Raw genomic sequence first — 22,174 nt, 5'->3', positions numbered from 1 at the left:
CTATTAGTGACATGTAAATATTATCCACTGCTGAGATAACTAGAATACCATGATATATTTCCTTTTCTCTATGACTTCGTAGGATTTTTTAAAAACTTAATAGATTTTATTTTCCCATTTCTTCAGTTAGATCCATCATGTATCTATCAAGCCTATTACTTAAAAATTCAACTGTATTAAGTAATCCTTTGTTCTTTTTTATTCTAGAGACTTTTCCTAGAGCCGTCCACCATCCGATTCTAGACTGGAGAGATTATTCTCTGGGCCCAATGCTCAGGCGTCCGGCTAAGACTTCTTTTGCTGAATTCCTGTGGTAGATACTCTGTTTCCAGTCTCCCTTCATGGTCTTTCTTCATGGTTCATTCTCTCATTTTACTAAGATATCTCATTTCTTTGACAGTCAAGATCTGGAGTCCAGACTTGTTGCAAATGATCTTTGTTCTTTCCTCACACATAATCAATAGTTTGGTGTGTACAAAATTCTAGGTTTGAAATAATTTTCCTTCTTGAACATCAAAGGCATCCTTCATTTATATTCTAGCAAGTTGTGTTGCTTCTGAGAATTTTCATGTTATTCTGATTCACATTTCTTTGTCGTCTCTCTGGAAACTTTAGAAGTCTTAGTTGTTAATGGCTTTATAAAATCTCAGAATGATTATGTTTGGCATTTTAAAAATTCATTTCTCCACATAGTGGTAGATTATTTTTTACTTTCCTCCATGCCTGTTTGGCGCACTCTCTCTCTCTCTTTGACTGTCCCTTCCTTTCCATTCTCTTCTTTTCCTTTTATTCCTTCCTTTTTTCTATCCTCCCTTCCTTCTCCTCTTTTCTTCCTCCCACCCCTTTTCTTTTTTCACTTTGAAGACTCAAAACTTTACTTCCTCAATGGAGATGATCTGAGAATACATAATAGATACAATTCACATAGAGAAAGCAAATAAATTAGTTGCCATTTTTCAAAAACAATCAAGTTGTTTTCCTATTTTCCTAGGAAGATCATTAACATCTTGAAATTTATCATTATGAACTTGTAGATTTGAATATGTTTTATCAGCTTAAATCTATTACAATTATTATTCTTTTTGATGCAAAAATTTTCTCATCTTTGGCTAGTAGAAACCCAACACAAAAGCTTAAAGATAGTTCCTGAGTCTTTCTCATATGACTGCAGTAGCCTCTGATAGATTACTTGCTCTCTTGTACAAGACGTCTAGGCAAAATGTGGGAGTTTCCTATCTCAGCATGATTATTAGACATTTTTCCAAAGAGGCTCTATGAACCGTAATATTATTAGATTATACAGTATTTGTATCTCCTCTGTTTCTTTTAAAAATAAGAAAACAAATATACAAATATGCATGCATATCTAAACAATCTTACTTCCCCTTCTTCCTTAAATGGTAAGGAATGTAGGTTTGCGCACACACACGTACACACACACACTGCATTGATTTTTTTTCTTTTACTTTAAACATGACAGGAAAATCATCCCATATCAGTATATAGTGATACTCCTCTTTTTCTTTCTTTTATTCCTTCAAACAGTAGTACTTTGTTGTGTGGAATATTGAACTGGTTTCTTGTGGGGTTTTAGATTGTTTTCTATACCTATCTGATACATCTCTACTCATATCTTTTCTGGTAATTTTTTTGAATTGCTTTGTTTTAGTTGTATCTCTTGTATGAAGTATAGAGCTGGGTTTTCCTTCTAGAACAAATCTGAAAATCTTTTTACTACAATAGGTGAATTAATTAATTTATATTAATTTCTATGACTGGTCCAAACTCTTTCATATTATTTTAAAAAAATATTTACCATTGTATTATGTTTCTTTACTGTTTATTTATTTGTATGGTTTGTTTTTCTTGTTTTTATTTTTTTTTCTCTATCTCCTTTTGTAATTAGGATGGTTTGTATTTTTGTTTGGCTGCTACCTTTATGTTAGCATCTTTATCACATATCCAATCCTCTTTTCCTATATTTTTGATGTTACTTTTGGTTTGGTAGCTATAAATAATATTATTTCAATATGACTAGTATTTGTGTGGCAACAAGCTTAGTATACTTTAGCTCTTCTGCTTATTTTTTAAAAGTTTTATTAGCCTTATTTTATGAGTATTTTAGGTTTTCAGAAGAGTTAGAAGGAGAATACAGAGTTTCCTGGTACACTTCACCCAAGTTCTGCTAATGTTAACATCTTAAATAATCATCACATATATTAAAACTAAGATGTTAAATATAGGAGTCATTTTGGATCTTAAAATTTTTTCCAGAAATGCCATTTTTCTGTTCCAGGATGCCAGTTGGCAGTTAGTTCTCATGTCTCCTTAGGTTCCTCCAATCTGACGGTTTCTCAATGTTTCCTTGTTTTTTGTGACCTTTACAATGTTGAAGACTACTGATCAAATATTCCGTAGGATGTCACCAGATTTCGGTTTGTCTGATATTTACTCATGATTAGACTTGTGTTATAAATTTGGGAAAAGACTATCAGAGAAGTGAAGAATCTTTCTCATTGGCATAACAGGGATACAACATGACTTACTGCTAGTGATGTATTGGCTACACTCAATGAGAGAGGAGCTATATTCGCTCTCCCGGAGGGAGAAGAATCAAAGAATCTGTGAGAATATGTTAACAGCACTCCAGTAAGTAACAAATATTTGGAGGAGGTATTTTGAGACTCTACACTATCTTACTTCTCCTTAAAGTTTGGCCTACCAACGGATTCGGTCTGTGGGAATAATTATTATATATTTCCACAGCAATCTTCTATTTCCTTAATTCTTTCAACATGTATTAGTTAGAAACTATAACTAGATATAAAAATCCTTGGCTCACACTTTTCTCCTTGAGCTTATTCAAAGTCCTGAGTCATAGTTGCCTTGTTTTGTATGTTGCTGTTGAGATACCAAATTGATTTCCTTTTATTTATTTATTTTTTTTGGAAGTGAGGTGCAGATAATTTTAACTTGAAGTGAAACACTTTAACTAGGATATATCTTGGGGTTTATTTTCTGGAGCAATAGCCATAAGTGTGTAACAAGGTATATGTTGAAGTCTTCTGTTTTTCCTCAAACTTTTCTTGAATTATAATTTTAAATAGTATGTTTGTTCCATTATTAATCTCCTTCATCAGAGATTTCAATTTTATCTTTGAGTATCATCCTTGCTTATTTTTCACAGTTTTAAACCTTCCTTAAAATTTTTGCCCCTTTATTTGTTTCACTATCATTCTGGTGGCTATTTTCTTTCCATTCAGTGAAGATCCTATCACAAATAATAATACAATCTCTTACCACTTGAGGACCTTGTAATTTAGCCTTAATATCAAAGCTTATTCTGTCTTTTTCTAATATGTTTTATACATTAACATCTTTCACATTATGTATTTCTTTTTTTCTCTTCTTATACACCAGTAATAATTATTTTTATTTTTATTTTTTATTTTTTTATTTTTTTTAAATTTATTTTTTATTGGTGTTCAATTTACTAACATACAGAATAACCCCCAGTGCCGTCACCCATTCACTCCCACCCCCCGCCCTCCTCCCCTTCTACCACCCCTAGTTCGTTTCCCAGAGTTAGCAGTCTTTACGTTCTGTCTCCCTTTCTGATATTTCCCACACATTTCTTCTCCTTCCCTTATATTCCCTTTCACTATTATTTATATTCCCCAAATGAATGAGAACATATAATGTTTGTCCTTCTTTATGTCCATAGTTATTTTGGTTTTTGAATTTTTCATAAAAGGCTTTTACATTTCTCAAAAGCTTGTATAAAATTAAGGAGTTCAGGTTGAAAGCTTTATTAGAATCTCTCATTCTATGCTTGTTTTTCTGGGAAGAATTTTCATCAAATTCAACAATTATATTCATATTTTCAGTTTTCTTCCTATATTGGATTGTAGGGGATGTAATCTATCATATTCCTTCGTATTTTGAAATGCCTACTTTTACCAGATCAGTAAAGACACATGATTCTATTCAGCAGAAGTGAGGGTATAGTTACTAAGTTATTACTTTGGGAATAGTCTTCTCTGTTGATATAGTGATACATTATTTCTTTAATGAAAGGTTTATTTTTGAGGAGTAAGTTTAGTTGTGTTGTCTTACCTTGACATTATCTTTGTTTCTGTAGCAACTTGTTTGACATATCAAAAAAAAGAAAAAAACCACCAATTTTCCATGTTAGAGGATGCACTTAGACACATAATTACTGATGGAGGGAGGAAGTAAGATTGGTCAGAAGGATGAGCTGACTAGAGCCACAACAAAGACCTAGGCCAGTCTGGTGGAGAAGTGGGGATTAGGGATGTCTCTTTGAAATTCCCAGGCCTAAAACTGAGACCTGGAATTTAAACTTTCCATGTAACAGTCATTACATATAGGTTACCTCCAAGATATGAACACGAGCTTCATAAGAAAATTAACTTTATATGAGCCTACTTCCTGATAAGGCATTCATGTAAGAACTATCAGCTACTGGCATTCTTACTCTGGGGATCTTGGCTGTGAACCAAATATCCATCACTGGCCACCATTTGCACTACTTAAACCTACTCATTTCTTATAATAACCTCTAGAGAGAACCTCACCAGATTTGGTTCCTTTTTTGTGCTGGAGAATCTTACAACATGAAGATGAACGGGACACCAGCAGATCCACGGTTACAGCTAATCACAGGATCCCACGAAGATTTATCTTCTCCATCCTTTAATTCCCATCACCTTCTCCTAATCTCTCTACTAGTTGAGGTGACAAACATAGGGAGATGATCCAGAGTCATGCCACCATGGAATCTGAGGGTATCACCACCATGACCTTTTCAGTCCGGTGCTTGTGTTTGTCTATTTACTGTTGAACAAAGGACCACAAACAGATGCCTATGGACTACCTGAATGCCAAACATATTTTTTTCCTGCTCCCATGCATAATACCAGTCCTAATTCTTCCTGATGACAGTCAATGGCCCTTGTAATCCTTCTGGATTCCTTTTCTTGCTTGTTGGTTTCTAGAAAAAAGAATCTAAAGTGACTGGCTGGCAGCTGGACCTTTCTGTACAGTGGGATCCCGGTTACATCCTCTGGCAAGAACATATCTGCGCTGAGTATCAGGACCTCTAAACACACACAACTCAGGGAATTGGGAATAAGATTGCAACCTCCCCAGGCAGATCACACGAGAATTCCTGGATTGAGATATTCAATCTACTGAAAACATGGCTCCATATTGTGACCACTGAGTTCCTAGTTAGAGTGCACCCAGGAGGACAGAGGCCTGACATTGTAATTGTACCTTCGAAAGGCATTTTATCAACTGATTAAGACAGCAGTGTCCAGGTGGTAGGAATTAGAATAGAACCAGGGTGTCAATCACTGCCCAGCACCACACCGCCCTTACTGCAAACTAGATTTCTTGGTCTAGTGCAATTATGCACCATTTCACCAACTCAGAGAAGAATTCTCCTGAACACTTACGTGTTGGAATAATGACCCATATCTGGGTCATGATGATTCCAGTGAAGATGAATCAGAAAAGAAGAGGCTCATAGCAGGAAACTTGCCACCCAGAGACTGACTTGAGGGATGCTGTCCTACTGGGAGCTCCAAAGTGTTTCTGTGTCTGGCAAGTGAGATCCTGGCACACATAGCAGCTAGAATGGCCTTGATAGCTGTAGCCTATGCCATTAGGCACATGCATGCCTCGATCCCAGCCTCTCTAGCACTTCCTTCATGAGCCCATTCTACCAGTGCCGGGTGGCAGATGAACCATATTGGTTGTCCTCAGCTGGCTGTCATTCTGTGTTCTTGGTGCTTTAGTGTTTTTTCCATGGCATATGCTCTCTGGTATAACTGTGCATGTATTAGGAAGAACTCCACACTTCATATCCATTACAGTAGATCCATTCAGATGCCTTTTCCTCAGATCATCTGTTCACCGACCTTTTAATCTGTCTCCCTCTAGGCTCTTGACCACTATCCAAGCTGTTCACCTTTCCTAGGAATCTATATATTCTCATCTTGGATCACTTCTCATCTGTACAATGGATATAGTCATCAGTCTACTGCTCTAAGGGAGGATTTCCCCTTATGGTTGTCTTTTAAGATCACCCTGGGTGTAGGGATGCTCTAACAGCACTACACCGTGGCTGGCCTCAACATACCAAGCTCCTGAAGGACCAGCTTGGCCTTTGAGGTATGACACGTGAGAGGAGGACACGACGTCAGTGCAGTGCTGGAGGAGGACACAGAGGTCTAGGTTGTCTGCTTGTGCAGCCCATTGTATCCTCAGGCTCTGCTCATTCAGATCCTTGGATGCACTGCTTTCATCTTCTAATGAATTACTCCTGGGCGTATTCAAACTTATACCTGTTAGTCTGACAAATTCCACCTCACGAAGGCAATTTTTGCCTCTTGGTCACTTGGTGTCCCAAAGTTAGGAGCTCCTCTTCTAGCAGGGAAGTTATTTTTGAAGATTTTATAATTCAGAAATCTTGCTTGAAACCAGGAGGGTATATGTTATGATTGTGCTTTGAGAGTTATCCATAAACTTCCCATTAGCCTCCTGTCTCTTTGGACCTCAGATATTTCTTTTTTTTTTTAATTTTTATTTATTATTTATGATAGTCACAGAGAGAGAGAGAGAGAGGCAGAGACACAGGCAGAGGGAGATTCAGGCTCCATGCACCGGCAGCCCAAGGTGGGATTCGATCCCGGGTCTCCAGAATCGCGCCCTGGGCCAAAGGCAGGCGCCAAACAGCTGCGCCACCCAGGGATCCCTGGACCTCAGATATTCCTAATACTGTGGGCCTCCTGAGTCCGTGTGGACTTCCTGAAAAGCCCTTTCCTGTTCTGAGACACACAAAGACTCCCATTCTTCTCTTATTTGAGAAGATATATCTGTCTGTAGTATCTTTCCAAATGTGTAGGATATTAATAGATGTTTGGAAAAAGATTCAAGCAAGTGCTTATAATCCTGTATCACAATGCTTTGCTACAATTTAAATAAGAAGCCATATATCATATTTTTCTCCGAATCTGATTATTATTTAATTAATAATCATCTAATGGGGAAGAAACAATGTTTTAATAGTATTAATATGTAAAATTGAACGTTTTAATGACATTTCTTTTTCTCAATATTTTTGAATTTCTCTTTTCGAATTTCATATTACTTAATATTTTAGTATAGTGGTAGTCTATTTAATTTCTATATCAAAATATATTGAGAACATGCTACAAATGATCTTATTATATGCACATTACCAAAATATGTAGGATATTAAGAGATGTTTGGAAATAGATTCAAGCAAGTACATAAATTTCTGTATCACAAGACTAAGCTATAGTATAAATGATAAGACACATAGTACAATTTTTTTCTCAGTCTGATTAATACTTAATTAATAATAGTGTAAATGGGGAGGAAACAATTTTTAGGCTAATAATACAAAATATTAAAAATTTTAATACAATTTTTTTAGACTCTTTAAATTTCTGTTTTCATAATTTATAATACATACTATTATAATACATACTATAATACATACTATTATAATACATACTATTTTAGTATGCTGGTAACCTAATTTGTAGGTAAGAATGTATATTTAGAACATATTACAATGATATTACTATATGACTATGTACCAAAATGGTTTGAAATATGTCCTCTACTGAAGCCACCAGCAGATAAAAGACAGTTGAAAGCACAAGAGTAGATGAGATAATATGGGGAAGACTCTAGAATAAAAGAAGAAGGAGGTTTAGGATACAATCAAAAAGAAGCATCATTAAGGGCAAAAAGAGAAACATGATACCGCAGGAAGGAATGAGATGGAGCAATTAAGATTATAGAAGCAGGGAGGGTTATCCTAAGAAGCCCGAGAAGCACCAAACACTACGTGTGGTTAGGAAAATAATTATTACTTTGGGTTGGCATTAGAGGGGCTTGTGGCCTTAGTCGTGGTGGTGAAGGGAGGGGGGTTAGTGAAATGGCAGAGCAGAGAAAGTAAATGGGAAAGAATCCAATAGAGCAATGTCCCACCTATTTTCCTATTCTCTTTATATTACCTGTTGCGTCTCCTTATATCATGCATGAGTAAGCTTTAGTCACTCGAGTTTACTGTCCTTTCTTTTAAATTAGGTGTTGCTCTTTTAGAGTCTAGGCTTTTATACTTGGTTCCCTCAGACGAAGCTTTCCCCCATGATCCTCACCACTTGTTACCTGCATATTCTGGAGAGTTATCTGAAATTAAAAAGATTTCCTTTGTAAAATCTTTCCTTCTTTCTTCAGGTCACCATTTACTTCTTCACTATATTTTTGTATACATTTATACTTTTAATGTTACAGTCTAAACTGCAATCTAGTCATCAATGTAAGTGCTGTTTTCTCCCCACTAGATTATGAGCTTCTTCTCAGGAGCCATATCTAAAACTAAGAATTTATCGCACCATTTTCACATCCTGTGCACACACTCCCCATCGTCTTTTCCATGCATATTGCAAGCACTTGATAAAAGTTAAACACAATGGGAATATTAGCAATCAATGCAGCATGTGTTGAAGAACTAGCTCCAGTTGTTGTCAAGTGCTCAAAAGATGTATGACACGATTTGTGACAAAAACATTTAGTCAAGACTTTTACACTCAAGATACATACGATGAACACTTGATACAGCGGTGAATGCAATCATTATAAAAAGCAGGTAAGAATCATGTAAATCAGGATGATGAACACTCAGTTCTATATAAAGGACCTAGAAAAGTCCTCATGGAGAGATCTGACTTGAACTCAAGGATGAGTTGTAGTGAGATGGAAGTAAATGGAGAAGGAGTTTCAGATGAGGGAAATTGTATAAGCAAATTACATGATGAAACTGCACAGAAGGACAGTAAGGGATGCACGTAGCCAAGTGCCCTGGGGTGAGAGGAAGAAAGCAAGGTGATAGATGAGACACAGGCTGACTGTGAAGCTTCTGGAATTCAAAAATAAGAAAAATGCATTTGCTTTGAAACCTAATGAGACATCATTTTAATGCCTGAACAGTGGAGTGTGATTTTCTTATGCATGGAACACATATTTGCTTAGCTCTGTAAAGTTTCACTGTTTAGGGTGTTAGAAATGAAGGAATGAACATATCAGGCAAAACCCCTCTTATGTCTAAGGCTAATGGTGGTGTTTAGAAACAAGTGACTGGAGAGAAGACTCAAATTAATAAAATCATGAATGAGAAATGAGAGATCACTACCAACACCAAGGAAATACAAACGATTTTAAAAACATATTATGAACAGCTATACGCCAATAAATTAGGCAATCTAGAAGAAATGGACGCATTCCTGGAAAGACAGAAACTACCAAAACTGGATCAGGAAGAAATAGAAAACCTGAACAGGCCAATAACCAGGGAGGAAATTGAAGCAGTCATCCCAAACCTCCCAAGACACAAAAGTCCAGGGCCAGATGGCTTCCCAGGGGAATTCTATCAAACGTTTAAAGAAGAAATCATACCCATTCTACTAAAGCTGTTTGGAAAGATAGAAAGAGATGGAGTACTTCCAAATTCATTCTATGAGGCCAGCATCACCTTAATTCCAAAACTAGACAAAGACCCCACCAAAAAGGAGAATTACAGACCAATATCCCTGATGAACATGTATGCAAAAATTCTCAACCAGATACTAGCCAATAGGATCCAATAGTACATTAAGAAAATTATTCACCATGACCAAGTAGGATTTATCCCCGGGACACAAGGCTGGTTCAACACTCGTAAAACAATCAATGTGATTCATCATATCAGCAAGAGAAAAACCAAGAACCATATGATCCTCTCATTAGATGCAGAGAAAGCATTTGACAAAATACAGCATCCATTCCCGATCAAAACTCTTCAGAGTGTAGGGATAGACGGAACATTCCTCAACATCTTAAAAGCCATCTACAAAAAGCCCACAGCAAATATCATTCTCAATGGGGAAGCACTGGGAGCCTTTCCCCTAAGACCAGGAACAAGACAGGGATGTCCACTCTCACCACTGCTATTCAACATAGTACTGGAAGTCCTAGCCTCAGCAATCAGACAACAAAAAGAAATAAAGGCATTCAAATTGGCAAAGAAGAAGTCAGACTCTCCCTCTTCGCAGATGACATGATAGTGTACATAGAAAACCCAAAAGAATCCACTCCAAGATTGCTAGAACTCACACAGCAATTCGGCAGCGTGGCAGGATACAAAATCAATGCCCAGTAATCAGTGGCATTTCTATACACTAACAGTGAGACTGAAGAAAGAGAAATTAAGGAGTCAATCCCATTTACAATTGCACCCAAAAGCATAAGATACCTAGGAATAAACCTAACTAAAGAGATAAAAGATCTATACCCTAAAAACTACAGAACACTTCTGAAAGAAATTGAGGAAGGCACAGAGATGGAAAGACATTCCATGCTCATGGATTGGAAGAATTAATATTGTGAAAACGTCTTTGTTACCCAGGGCAATTTACACGTTTAATGCAATCCCTATCAAAATACCATGGACTTTTTCAGAGAGTTGGAAAAAATCATCTTAAGATTTGTGTGAAATCAGAAAAGACCCCAAATAGCCAGGGGAATATTAAAAAAGAAAAGCATAGCTGGGGGCATCACAATGCCAGATTTCAGGTTGTACTACAAAGCTGTGGTCATCCAGACAGTGTGGTCCTGGCACAAAAACAGACACATAGATCGATGGAACAGAATAGAGAACCCAGAAATGGGCCCTCAACTAATATTGGACAAAGCAGGAAAGACTATCCACTGGGAAAAAGACAGTCTCTTCAATAAGTGGTGCTGGGAAAATTGGACTTCCACATGCAGAAGAATGAAACTAGACCACTCTCTTGCACCAGACACAAAGATAAACTCAAAATGGATGAAAGATCTAAATGTGAGACAAGATTCCATCAAAATACTAGAAGAGAACACAGGCAACACCCTTTTTGAACTCGGCCACAGTAACTTCTTGCAAGATACATCCACGAGGCAAAAGAAACAAAAGCAAAAATGAACTATTGGGATTTCATCAAGATAAGAAGCTCTTGCACAGCAAAGGATACAGTCAACAAAACTAAAAGACAACCTACAGAATGGGAGAAGATATTTGCAAATGACGTATCAGATAAAGGGCTAGTTTCCAAGATCTATAAAGAACTTATTAAACTCAACACCAAAGAAACAAACAATCCAATCATGAAATGGGCAAAAGACATGAACAGAAATCTCACAGATGAAGACATAGACATGGCCAACATGCATATGAGAAAATGCTCTGCATCACTTGCCATCAGGGAAATACAAATCAAAACCACAATGAGATACCACCTCACACCAGTGAGCATGGGGAAAATTAGCAAGGCAGGAAACCACAAATGTTGGAGAGGATGTGGAGAAAAGGGAACCCTCTTACACTGTTGGTGGGAATGTGAACTGGTGCGGCCACTCTGGAAAACTGTGTGGAGGTTCCTCAAAGAGTTAAAAATAGACCTGCCCTACCACCCAGCAATTGCACTGTTGGGGATTTACCCCAAAGATTCAGATGCAATGAAACGCCGGGACACCTGCACCCCCATGTTTCTAGCAGCAATGGCCACAATAGCCAAACTGTGGAAGGAGCCTCGGTGTCCATCGAAAGATGAGTGGATAAAAAAGATGTGGTTTATGTATACAATGGAATATTCCTCAGCCATTAGAAACGACAAATACCTACCATTTGCTTCAACGTGGATGGAACTGGAGGGTATTATGCTGAGTGAAGTAAGTCAATCGGAGAAGGACAAACAGTGTATGTTCTCATTCATTTGGGGAGTATAAATAATAGTGAAAGGGAATATAAGGGAAGGGAGAAGAAATGTGTGGGAAATATCAGAAAGGGAGACAGAACATAAAGACTGCTAACTCTGGGAAACGAACTAGGGGTGGTGGAAGGGGAGGAAGGCTGGGGGTGGGGGTGAGTGGGTGACGGGCACTGAGGGGGACACTTGACGGGATGAGTACTGGGTGTTATTCTGTATGTTGGTGAATTGAACACCAATAAAAAATTAATTTATTAAAAAAAATTGAAGCAAAAAAAAAAAAAGAAACTAGTGACTGAATATAGACATACTACATACATAGTGTTTTACTAAATAAAACTTTATTACTTTGTATATTTCTATGATTAGTGGACTGAGCGGGAAAACAAGATGAGAAAGATAAAGGAATTGGAGTGAACTGAGAAGAACAGAGAACCACTCGGTCAATCATATTCATCATGGGGTTAAGTTGTAATAGCAAAGTTTCCATGAGGGTTTTGCAACACTTGGGAACAAATTCAATTCAGAGTGAAGGGGCTGATGAGCCTAGCTAACCCTACCATACCTTAGAGTCTCCTCTCCAAACGTTAATCACCTTCCATGAACCATTTTAATCTCCCCTGTACTCTGTCCAAATCAACCTGAGACTCTTCTGCTTATTTTACAATTTAAGCACTGGGAATGATCAGAATTGTAAAAAGGATGTCATTTACAAGAGATTCAGCAAAATGATCATCAAATGACCTCACTGATGTCAGTGAAGGTCATTTACTTTACTCTCATTGTCTCACAGGTCAGCTTTAATTTATGTCATACACCTAATATGTTTTGCCAACTGCATCTCCCCATAGAAATACGCTGATGTCATTGTAGGGAAGTCCCATAAGCATTTGATGGAAAAGTTTAACTTTTCATTGTAAGGAACATAATTATTGACATGGACCTATTAGCAGTTCCCCTTTTTTTTCTTTCTTTTTAATCCCAAATGTTTCTGAGATCAAAATTTATATTCTGAAGCTCTATGAGACATAACCCCAAAAACAAAAGCAAAGTGATGGTATAAAACGCGTCTCAGAGCAATCAGGTAAAAGTAGTATTTAATTTATTTTTATTTTGAATAAAGAAAGTATTCGAATTTATTTTTTCTTTTAATATTAGCATCCATAATTATTTATTTATCTGAATTTTTAGCATTTTTCTATTGCTTTCAGATTTCAACTTCGCAACTATCTTGCTCTCTTCACACCTGAAGACTATGGCAAATGAGATTTAAACTCAATTCATACTGAGTGTTTCTTGATAATAAGGTAAATTTTCAAAATATACAGGTAAGAACACAGCTTAGCTCTGTGAAATAATTTAGGCAGGTACATTGAAATTTAATTCTAACATTGCTTATGTTTCAAATGGCTTTTGTTTAATGTTCTAATACCAGAAAATGTTCAGCCTGTGCTTTTATTTTGATATTTTGATTAGGGAAATATAAGCCAATTTGTCCATAGAATTTCCATAATTAGACACAGTGGCCAATATATCCCAATGGATCCCTAAGTAATGATAAAAGACAGCCTTGGTCCGAAAACAAAATTTGTTCTCAAAAATCCTATTAAGTTTTAAGGTTTTTCTTTATCTAAGTGTTACAAAACTAAAAGATACAGGCAAACGTAATGTTATCAACTTTTAAACTACTGTGGCATACTTCAGAAAATTGTAATTGTAAGTTTCTTAGAAAACAGGTAAATAGTAGAGAGGTTAATTCAGATAAGAGAATGATTCATAAAATTTTTTCAGTGATGAATTTTGTCTAATTGCCTTTGTAGGCTATTCTTCAAAATAGCAGACTCCATTTGCAGATCCCAGTGGGTCACTGAGGATCAGCAGTAGTACACTGACAAGTTCACACATCTCAGGCCTTTGGAATGAAGCTAGGACTGGAATCCTACTGCTCCTTTTCTATAGTATGAAACAACTCGTATAAGAAGTAGAAGCCATAGCTATGCTCAAAGGTCTACAATTCTAGTAAGGAAACTGTGCATCATATATGAAAAAAATAGCCTTGTAGATTATACAGAAGCAACCTTAGAGGGTGGTGGGTATACGGGATACACTGGAGGTTGCAGGAAGTGAAAATCAGTGTGGTCTGGAGCATTTAATTAAAACTTTATTAAGTAGCATTATATGTAAACTGTGCATTGCATAAAGAAAGAAAGGACTTAGAAATCTGGGCAAAAATGGACAGGAATTATGGCATAAGAAAGTTAGTTCTTATGGAAATGGATGTAATACGAGAAAAAGGAATGAGAGAGATGATAATATAAAGATATTTACTTCCTTGGATATCCAAAGTAATTTTCTTTAAAGATAAAAGTACTCTTCTCTTTTTTTTTTAAGATTTATTTATTTATTCATGAGACACACACACACACACACACACACATACAGAGAGGCACAGACACAGGCAGAGAGAGAAACAGGCTCCATGCAGAGAACAGGAAGTGGGACTCCATCCTGGGTCTCCAGGATCACACCCTGGGTTTAAGATAGCGCTAAATCGCTGAGCCACCTGGGATCCCCAAAAGTCATCTTCTTAATTCTTAGTGATTTTCATACAATTCCTAAGATATAAAGTTAAATTATCTGTCATATTCTATTTTCAAGCATTCACTCTAATGGGAGAGCATATGAAATCTTTTTTACTCAGCTAAAAAAATGCGTATATATGAAAATTGATTTTAAATTCCTTTTAAGGATCTTTGTTGCAAAAAAACCGATGTTGATATTATTTTTTAAATAATTTGTTTATTTAATTTATTGATCAACAATGAAACAAATATGGATACCCTAGATCTGTACACTCTTCATGCAGGAATTCATAATGACAAAACTTGTCCACTGTAAGCATTCTTCTTGGAAATCAAAAAAATTCATGGGAATGCTGATTTCCAGAGTTGAGGTTATGATGCTGACATTTTATTTTATTTTTTTTGAAGCTGACATTTTAGAGGAATGAGTATCCCCTAGATATTTGTGTGCCTGTGTCCAGAGACAGTAAGAGAGGATTGAAGAACTCCTCTCTTTGCTGTAGAAAGAAAATTTGGAAGGAAAACTATACATACCCTGAATTAGACTCTTGTATCTCCAGAATTCCTATCTCCACAGAGAACGTGGATATGACTGAGGATAATTACTCCTTGACAACTGAATTTATTCTCATAGGATTTACAGATCACCCAAAGTTGAAGACCGTTCTGTTTGTGGTGTTTCTCACTATCTATCTGGTGACCATGGTGGGGAATCTGGGCCTGGTGGCATTGATCCTTATGGAGCGTCGCCTTCACACACCCATGTACATCTTTCTGGGCAACCTGGCTCTAATGGATTCCTGTTGTGCCTGTGCCATTACCCCCAAGATGTTAGAGAATTTCTTTTCGAAGGACAGAATGATTTCCCTCTATGAATGCATGGCACAGTTTTATTTTCTCTGCCTTGCTGAAACGGCAGACTGCTTTCTCCTGGCAGCAATGGCCTATGACCGCTATGTGGCCATCTGCAGCCCACTGCAGTACCACACCCTGATGTCGAAGAAGCTCTGCCTTCAGATGACCGCAGGGGCCTACATAGCAGGAAACCTGCATTCCATGATTCATATAGTGTTTCTCTTTCGTTTAACTTTCTGTAGGTCTCATCAGATTAATCACTTTTTTTGTGATGTTCTTCCATTATTCAAACTCTCCTGTGTTGACCCTTATATCAATGAATTGTTGATATTTATCTTTTCTGGTTCAGTTCAAGTCTTCTCTATTATCATAGTCATAATCTCTTATCTCTGCATCCTTTTCATGATTTTCAAAATGAAATCCAAAGAGGGAAGAGGCAAAGCCTTATCTACTTGTGCATCTCACTTTCTCTCTGTCTCAATGTTCTATGGTTCTCTTCTCTTTGTGTACGTTCGACCAAATTCAGTTAAAGAGGAGGATAAAGATATACCTGTTGCTATTTTTTATACTCTAGTAATCCCTTTATTAAACCCTTTTATTTATAGTCTAAGAAATAAGGAAGTAATAAATGCCATGAAAAGAAATATAAAGAAAATTTTATAACATTTAAAAGAAATATCATCCCCTGTGGAAATCTAACTTAAATTTGAAAAAACTGTTTTATAAATGGGGTAATATTGAGAAAGCAGAAAATGACCACATTGTACATGAAAGTATTCAATTACTAAAACATGATAGTATAGGAGTCAAATAAAGATGTTCAGATAGGAAACATTCTGTTACAATTTATTTCAAAATCTAAGCTTCTAGCTCCCAGCAAGAATGTACTAAATCATTATTTTTGAGGTCACATACTGTGTCACACTGAAAACAACTTATCTATTAAGTAATTGTTTCAAATTGTAGTGAGGTACTATTCTCAACAAATACAACAAATACTAGGACTAGAAGACATTATATATGAAGATCACTTCTATTTAATATTGCTGACAAGTTTCCCAAAACCAAGGTATAATCATACCAACTCTGGCACTTTTGAAATTCTCAGGAATTAATCACTTCCTATACCACATCTGTGAGAAGTAGAGTGAATATACTTGATTAATTATCTTTGAATTGATTCAAGGGAATATACCTGATTGTTAATTCACACAGAATGTCTATGCTCAAATCAAGAATACTTTCATACTTAAAAGTAGAAATTTTATTACATATATTTTACAAAAAATATTGAAAACAAGAAAAGAATACTAATAAAAATATATAATAAAAAAGACTATTTTCATCTTGACTGTTAGTCAATTTTATTCTCAATTTCTCTGAAAAAGTGCATCTCTCTACTGGTGATTTATCCATCTATAGTTGAAATAGATGGTATTTATTCTGAAATCCATTCGGGCTTTGAAATTTTCATATATTCTGACTAGGCATCCTTCATAAATGGAGGGTAATCCTGAATACATTAAACTAAATGAAGGGGTTTTTTTCTCTGATATTACTTGTTTCTTATAGGAAATCCACCAATGTGCATGCAAACTACTGCTATACTCTCAGCATTAACAAAACACTCTAGCATGCTGTAAGGCATAAGTGAGCCACAAAATAGGGGAAATTCTAAATAACTAAACAAAACTATGTATTGATCACTTATATATGCAAATGGGAAAGAAAAAATTAATTACTGAGAACATGTATGTTATCTGGTAGGCACAGAGCTGTCCCTTCACAACGATTACCTACCAATTGGTTAGACATGATTTTTCATGCTTTTTCTCAGTGAAAATCCTACTTTGAAACACTGAGTAGATTCCTCGAGTTCATCCAGGTGACTCAGTTAGAGTTAGAATTTGTATTAGTGCTGCTTGAGAGTTCAGAAAATAGAGATCCTTGTAACCTGGGGTACTTAGTCCTTATGCAGCATCAGATTAAGATGTGCCTTAAAAATGATTTTTAAAAAATTATGTTAGTAGGAAAAAGAGAATGATTATGACCACAGTCAAAGTTTATGGAAATAAGTATGGCACTGGGAACAGGGGTGAAGCAGGTGAACCATGGACAGAGTCAAAATAGCAGCAATGGCCACGATAGCCAAACTGTGGAAGGAGCCTCGGTGTCCAACGAAAGATGAATGGATAAAGAAGATGTGGTTTATGTATACAATGGAATATTACTCAGCTATTAGAAATGACAAATACCCACCATTTGCTTCAACGTGGATGGAACTGGAGGGTATTATGCTGAGTGAAGTAAGTCAGTCGGAGAAGGACAAACATTATATGTTCTCATTCATGTGGGGAATATAAATAATAGTGAAAGGGAATATAAGGGAAGGGAGAAGAAATGTGTGGGAAATATCAGAAAGGGAGACAGAATGTAAAGACTGCTAACTCTGGGAAACGAACTAGGGGTGGTAGAAGGGGAGGAGGGTGGGGGGTGGGAGTGAATGGGTGACGGGCACTGGGAGTTATTCTGTATGTTAGTAAATTGAACACCAATAAAAAAAATTAAAAAAAAAAAAAAGCTGACACCACTATTGTTAAGAGCTGTTGCCAAATATGGGAAATACGGATGGAACCCATCTGGTTACTGAGAATCTTAAATGCCACCCTAAGGAATCTGAATGTATCTCAGAGACATCAGAAACCAAATTCTTCCTAGACCTGGGTGATTGTATTTTTCAGAAAACTAATTTGGCAATTAATTGGAATGAAGCTGGAAGCAATGAGGCTAACTTCAAGAATTCATATCTTAGATGATGAAATTGAAACTGGAGGATGAAAGGAGAGGTGTGCACTGATACAAGCAACATTTTAAAGACAAAAATACTAAATTGTAACTATTAGATAATAAAAAGAAGGCCTATCTTCGTCCTGTGAGTGCCAACCTAGTCATGACTGATTTCCTACCACTAATACTTCAAAAGGAACCTGACACATCGGGCCATTCCCTAACCATTTCCGTTAAAATATTTTGATATAATTATTTAGCTTATCGTATGATAGATTTGTTATATTTACTTTGGAATGGGTCCATAAATAATTTTTAATTTCTTGGTTTTAATTTCTAACTGTATATACTCTTAGACATAACTCACAGAAAGAAAGCTCTTGAGAGTCCTAAACACATTTTCTTGTAAATCTAAAAGAATCCAGATGCTGGATTTAGATGAATGTTGTCCTTTGTATAACTCTCACTTTAGTGGATATTTTTACTTTTTGACTCATAGGCACGGATCCCACTCCCTTTTCCAGGGGGAGCACAAATTTTGTTATGTATTTCTGCACCACCCTCTTTCAACCCTAGCAACACTGAAGCCTAAAAGGTCCTTTAAGGGAAGAATATGTGACTTATTTGGGGCCAGTGCGACTAAAGAAGTGATTTTGTGGAAATTTCTGGGATATATATATATTTCCTTTATTTTAAAAGAGATCCAACAAAAGAGGTAGTCTTTCTTCATATGAAAGTCATGCTGTATGGACATAAAATCTGGCACAGTCTACTTCCATTTCACCATCAAGAGAGAATCGAGCCTGGAGACGAAGTCAACACACAAAGGAGGGCATAGCTGAGGGAATCACAGAGAAACAGACCCAGCGTCACTGTAATCAACCAGCCTTTCTGGTTCTAGAATCCAACAGCTCTTCTTACTGTTAAGCTTATGTGGAAAAAAATGCTTTTATTGCAACTGAATAAATATTATCTGATTCATGTCTCTTGACTCATCTGTCTTTTGATACTTTATTTTAAATCAATTCTCAGCATTTTAGCTTACGCATACTGTTTCAACAGATTCCATTTAATCCTTCACACATCCATTACATTTTTAAATTTTATTTCTGGATTTTAATTTCCTATACCCCACTGAAAAAATGGAGAACAAAGAGGTTTCATAATTTGTCCATAAAATAATTAAGGTGGAGCTCAGGGATCAAATCTAGGCATCAAATACAAAATTTACATTCTTACACACTAAACGATATGATATGCAACATAGAGAAATGAAAGTAGCAAGAGAGGAAAACTTTCAAGAAACTAAGCTGTAAAGTGGGCAGAGAGAGGGCAGGGTCAAGAAAAATGTGAATCGATGACGATTTCCTCCAGATTTATTATGAAAACTTTCAAATCTAGAGAAATGTGGAGAGAATGCCCATGACTTTTTTTAAACCAAGATTAAGTGTTAACATTTCACCATATTTGCCCAATAATTCACCTGCGAAAGTGTATATATGTATATTTGATCCACGTATGTATATATGTATACGTACTTATTTATTTGAGAGAGATTTATTTATTTATTTGAGAGAGAGAGAGAGCAGGCACAAGCCAGTGGAAGGGGTGGTAAATGGGGAAGAGCAGAGGGATACAGAGAAGAAGGTTCCCGTTTGAGCAAGGAGCCTGAGGCATGTGTGGCTTGATCCGGGACCCAAAGTTCATGACCTGAGCTGAAGGCAGATGCTTAACCAACTGAGCCACCCAGACAGCCCCTCATATAATTATCATCATAAAGATATTTAACATCATCTACTATGATATTTATATTAAAATTTTCCCCAAATTGTCCTTGATATTAATTTATTCTTACAGCAAGAATTCAATTAATAGTCACTATTCAATTTATTACTATCATTCTTTAATCTCCTCTAATTTAGAAGAAACTTCTTGCCTTTTTCCTTATATGATATTTAAAATTTTTAATTATTTGTGTCAGACATCATGTAAAATATTCCACCATCTATTTTCCTGATATTTTCTCATGATTAGATTTAAATTAAATTGTTCAGCAATCACAGCTGTGGTGTTTTCCTCCTCCCAACATGAGACCTATAATATCAAATGGTCTTAACTGGCAGCATTCACTGATTACCTCATTAAGGTGGTACCATCAACATTTTCTATGGGAAAGATATTTCCTTCGTATAAAAGAATCTAATCTGGAGAGTGATACATTGACACCGTGTGAATATCCAGTTCCCTAACAATTTTTCATCAACAGTTTTAGCATCCAATGACAATTATTTGAATCAATTATTGTAACTGGATACAGAAAACTGGGGACTGTTTTCCCCAAACTGCTCTCTGGTTCATTCTGAGAAATAAGAACCTTAACTCAAAGACTTTTAATGCATTTAAATAATTTTTTTTCAAACAGTTTTGGATTTACAGTAAATAAAAAGATAGCATGGAGAATTCCCATATGATGACCCATTTTTCCATATTATTAATACCTTACACACGTGTAGTACCAATGACATAATGAATGAGCCAATATTGATACATTATGATGAAGTGTAATTCATACTTTACTCATATTTCCATAGTTTAATCTAGCATCCTTCTGTCCAGAATCCCATTTAGCATATCACTTTATATTTAGTCATCACCTCTCTTTAGGCCCCTCTCACGTATCTCTGATGGTTTCTGAGACATTCTTTGTTTTTGATGTCTTTGGAAAGTGTTGAAGAATCATTTGATTTTCAACAAATGAAACATTAATATTCATATTTTCAGTTTTCATATTATAATGGTTTTATGGGGTGTAATCTATTATTTTCTTCCTAACATGAAATGCTTACTTTTTTTCTGGATCAGTAATGACAGTTGATTCTGTTTAGCAGAGGTAAGGGTACAACTTACTAGCATATGACTTTGGGAAGAGTCTTCCCTCTTGATATACTGATATACTATTCCTTTAATACATGGTTTATCTTTGAAAGGTAGATTTAATTATGTTTCTGACCTGAGATTTTCCTTTGTCTCTGTAGCAACTTGTTTGTCATATCAAAAAACAAAACAAAACACCAAATCTGAGAGGAAGGTGGGCAAGGAAGAAGTCTGTGGAGAATGCTCTCAGGCACAATAATTACTGACGGAGTGAAGGAAGTAAGATTGGGTCAGAAGGCTGAGCTGACCATAGCTACAACAAAGACCTTAGCCAATCTGGTGGAGAAGTGGAGATTGGGGTTGTCCCTTTGAAATTCCCAAGCCTAAGACTGGGACCTGGTATTTATACTGTCCATGGAACAGTCATTGCATATGGGTTAACTCCAAAGTACAAACATGAGCTTCATAAGACAATTAACTTTATATGAGCCTACTTCCTGATAAGGCATTCATGTAAGAAATATCAGCTACTGGCATTCTTACTGTGGGGATCTTGGCTGTGAACCAAACATCCATCACTGGCCACCATTTGTACTACTTAAACCTACTCATTTCTTATAAGAACCTCTAGGGAGAGCCCCACCAGGATTTGGTTCTTTTCTTGTGCTGGAGAATCTTACAAGATGAAGGTGAAGAGGACACCTGCAGATCCATGGTTACAGTTAATCACAGGACCCCACTAAGGTCTAATTTCTCCTTTCTTTGATTCCCACCAACTTCTCCTAATCCCTTACTAGCTGAGGTGACAAACAGAGGGAGATGATCCAGATTCATGCCCATGAAATCTGACGGTATCACCACCATGACCTTTTCAGTCCCGGTGCTTGTATTTTTCTATTTACTGTTGAACAAGGGAGTACAAACCAATGCCTACGGACCACCTGAATGCCAAACATATTTTTTGCTGCTCCCATGCATAATAGCAGCCCTAACTCCTCCTGATGACAGTCAATGGCCCTTGTAATCCTTCTGGATTCCTTTCCTTGTTGGTTTCTCGGAAAGAGAATCTAAAGTGACTGGCTGGTAGCTGGACCTTTCTGTACAGTGGGATCCCGGTTACATCCTCTGGCAAGAACATATCTGCACTGAGTATCAGGACCTCTAAACACACAGCACTCAGGGATGTGGGAACAAGATTGCAACCTCCCCAGGCAGATCACACGAGAATTCCTGGAT

The 22,174-nt window shown here is 36.5% G+C and overlaps 1 protein-coding gene across 1 annotated transcript; it reads left to right on the top strand.

Moving 5' to 3' along the window:
- The first annotated feature begins 15,010 nt into the window (after positions 1–15,010).
- On the top strand, positions 15,011–15,940 carry LOC140624937 (olfactory receptor 5K3-like). The gene has a single exon (XM_072811938.1). It carries the CDS (start codon positions 15,011–15,013, stop codon positions 15,938–15,940), a length of 930 nt encoding a protein of 309 aa, XP_072668039.1.
- The last annotated feature ends 6,234 nt before the right edge of the window (positions 15,941–22,174 follow it).

The sequence above is a fragment of the Canis lupus genome, chromosome 35, assembly GCF_048164855.1.
Source record: "Canis lupus baileyi chromosome 35, mCanLup2.hap1, whole genome shotgun sequence".
NCBI lineage: Eukaryota > Metazoa > Chordata > Mammalia > Carnivora > Canidae > Canis > Canis lupus.
The sequence above is the reverse complement of the archived record's forward strand: the minus strand, read 5'-3'. Positions and strand labels throughout refer to the sequence as shown.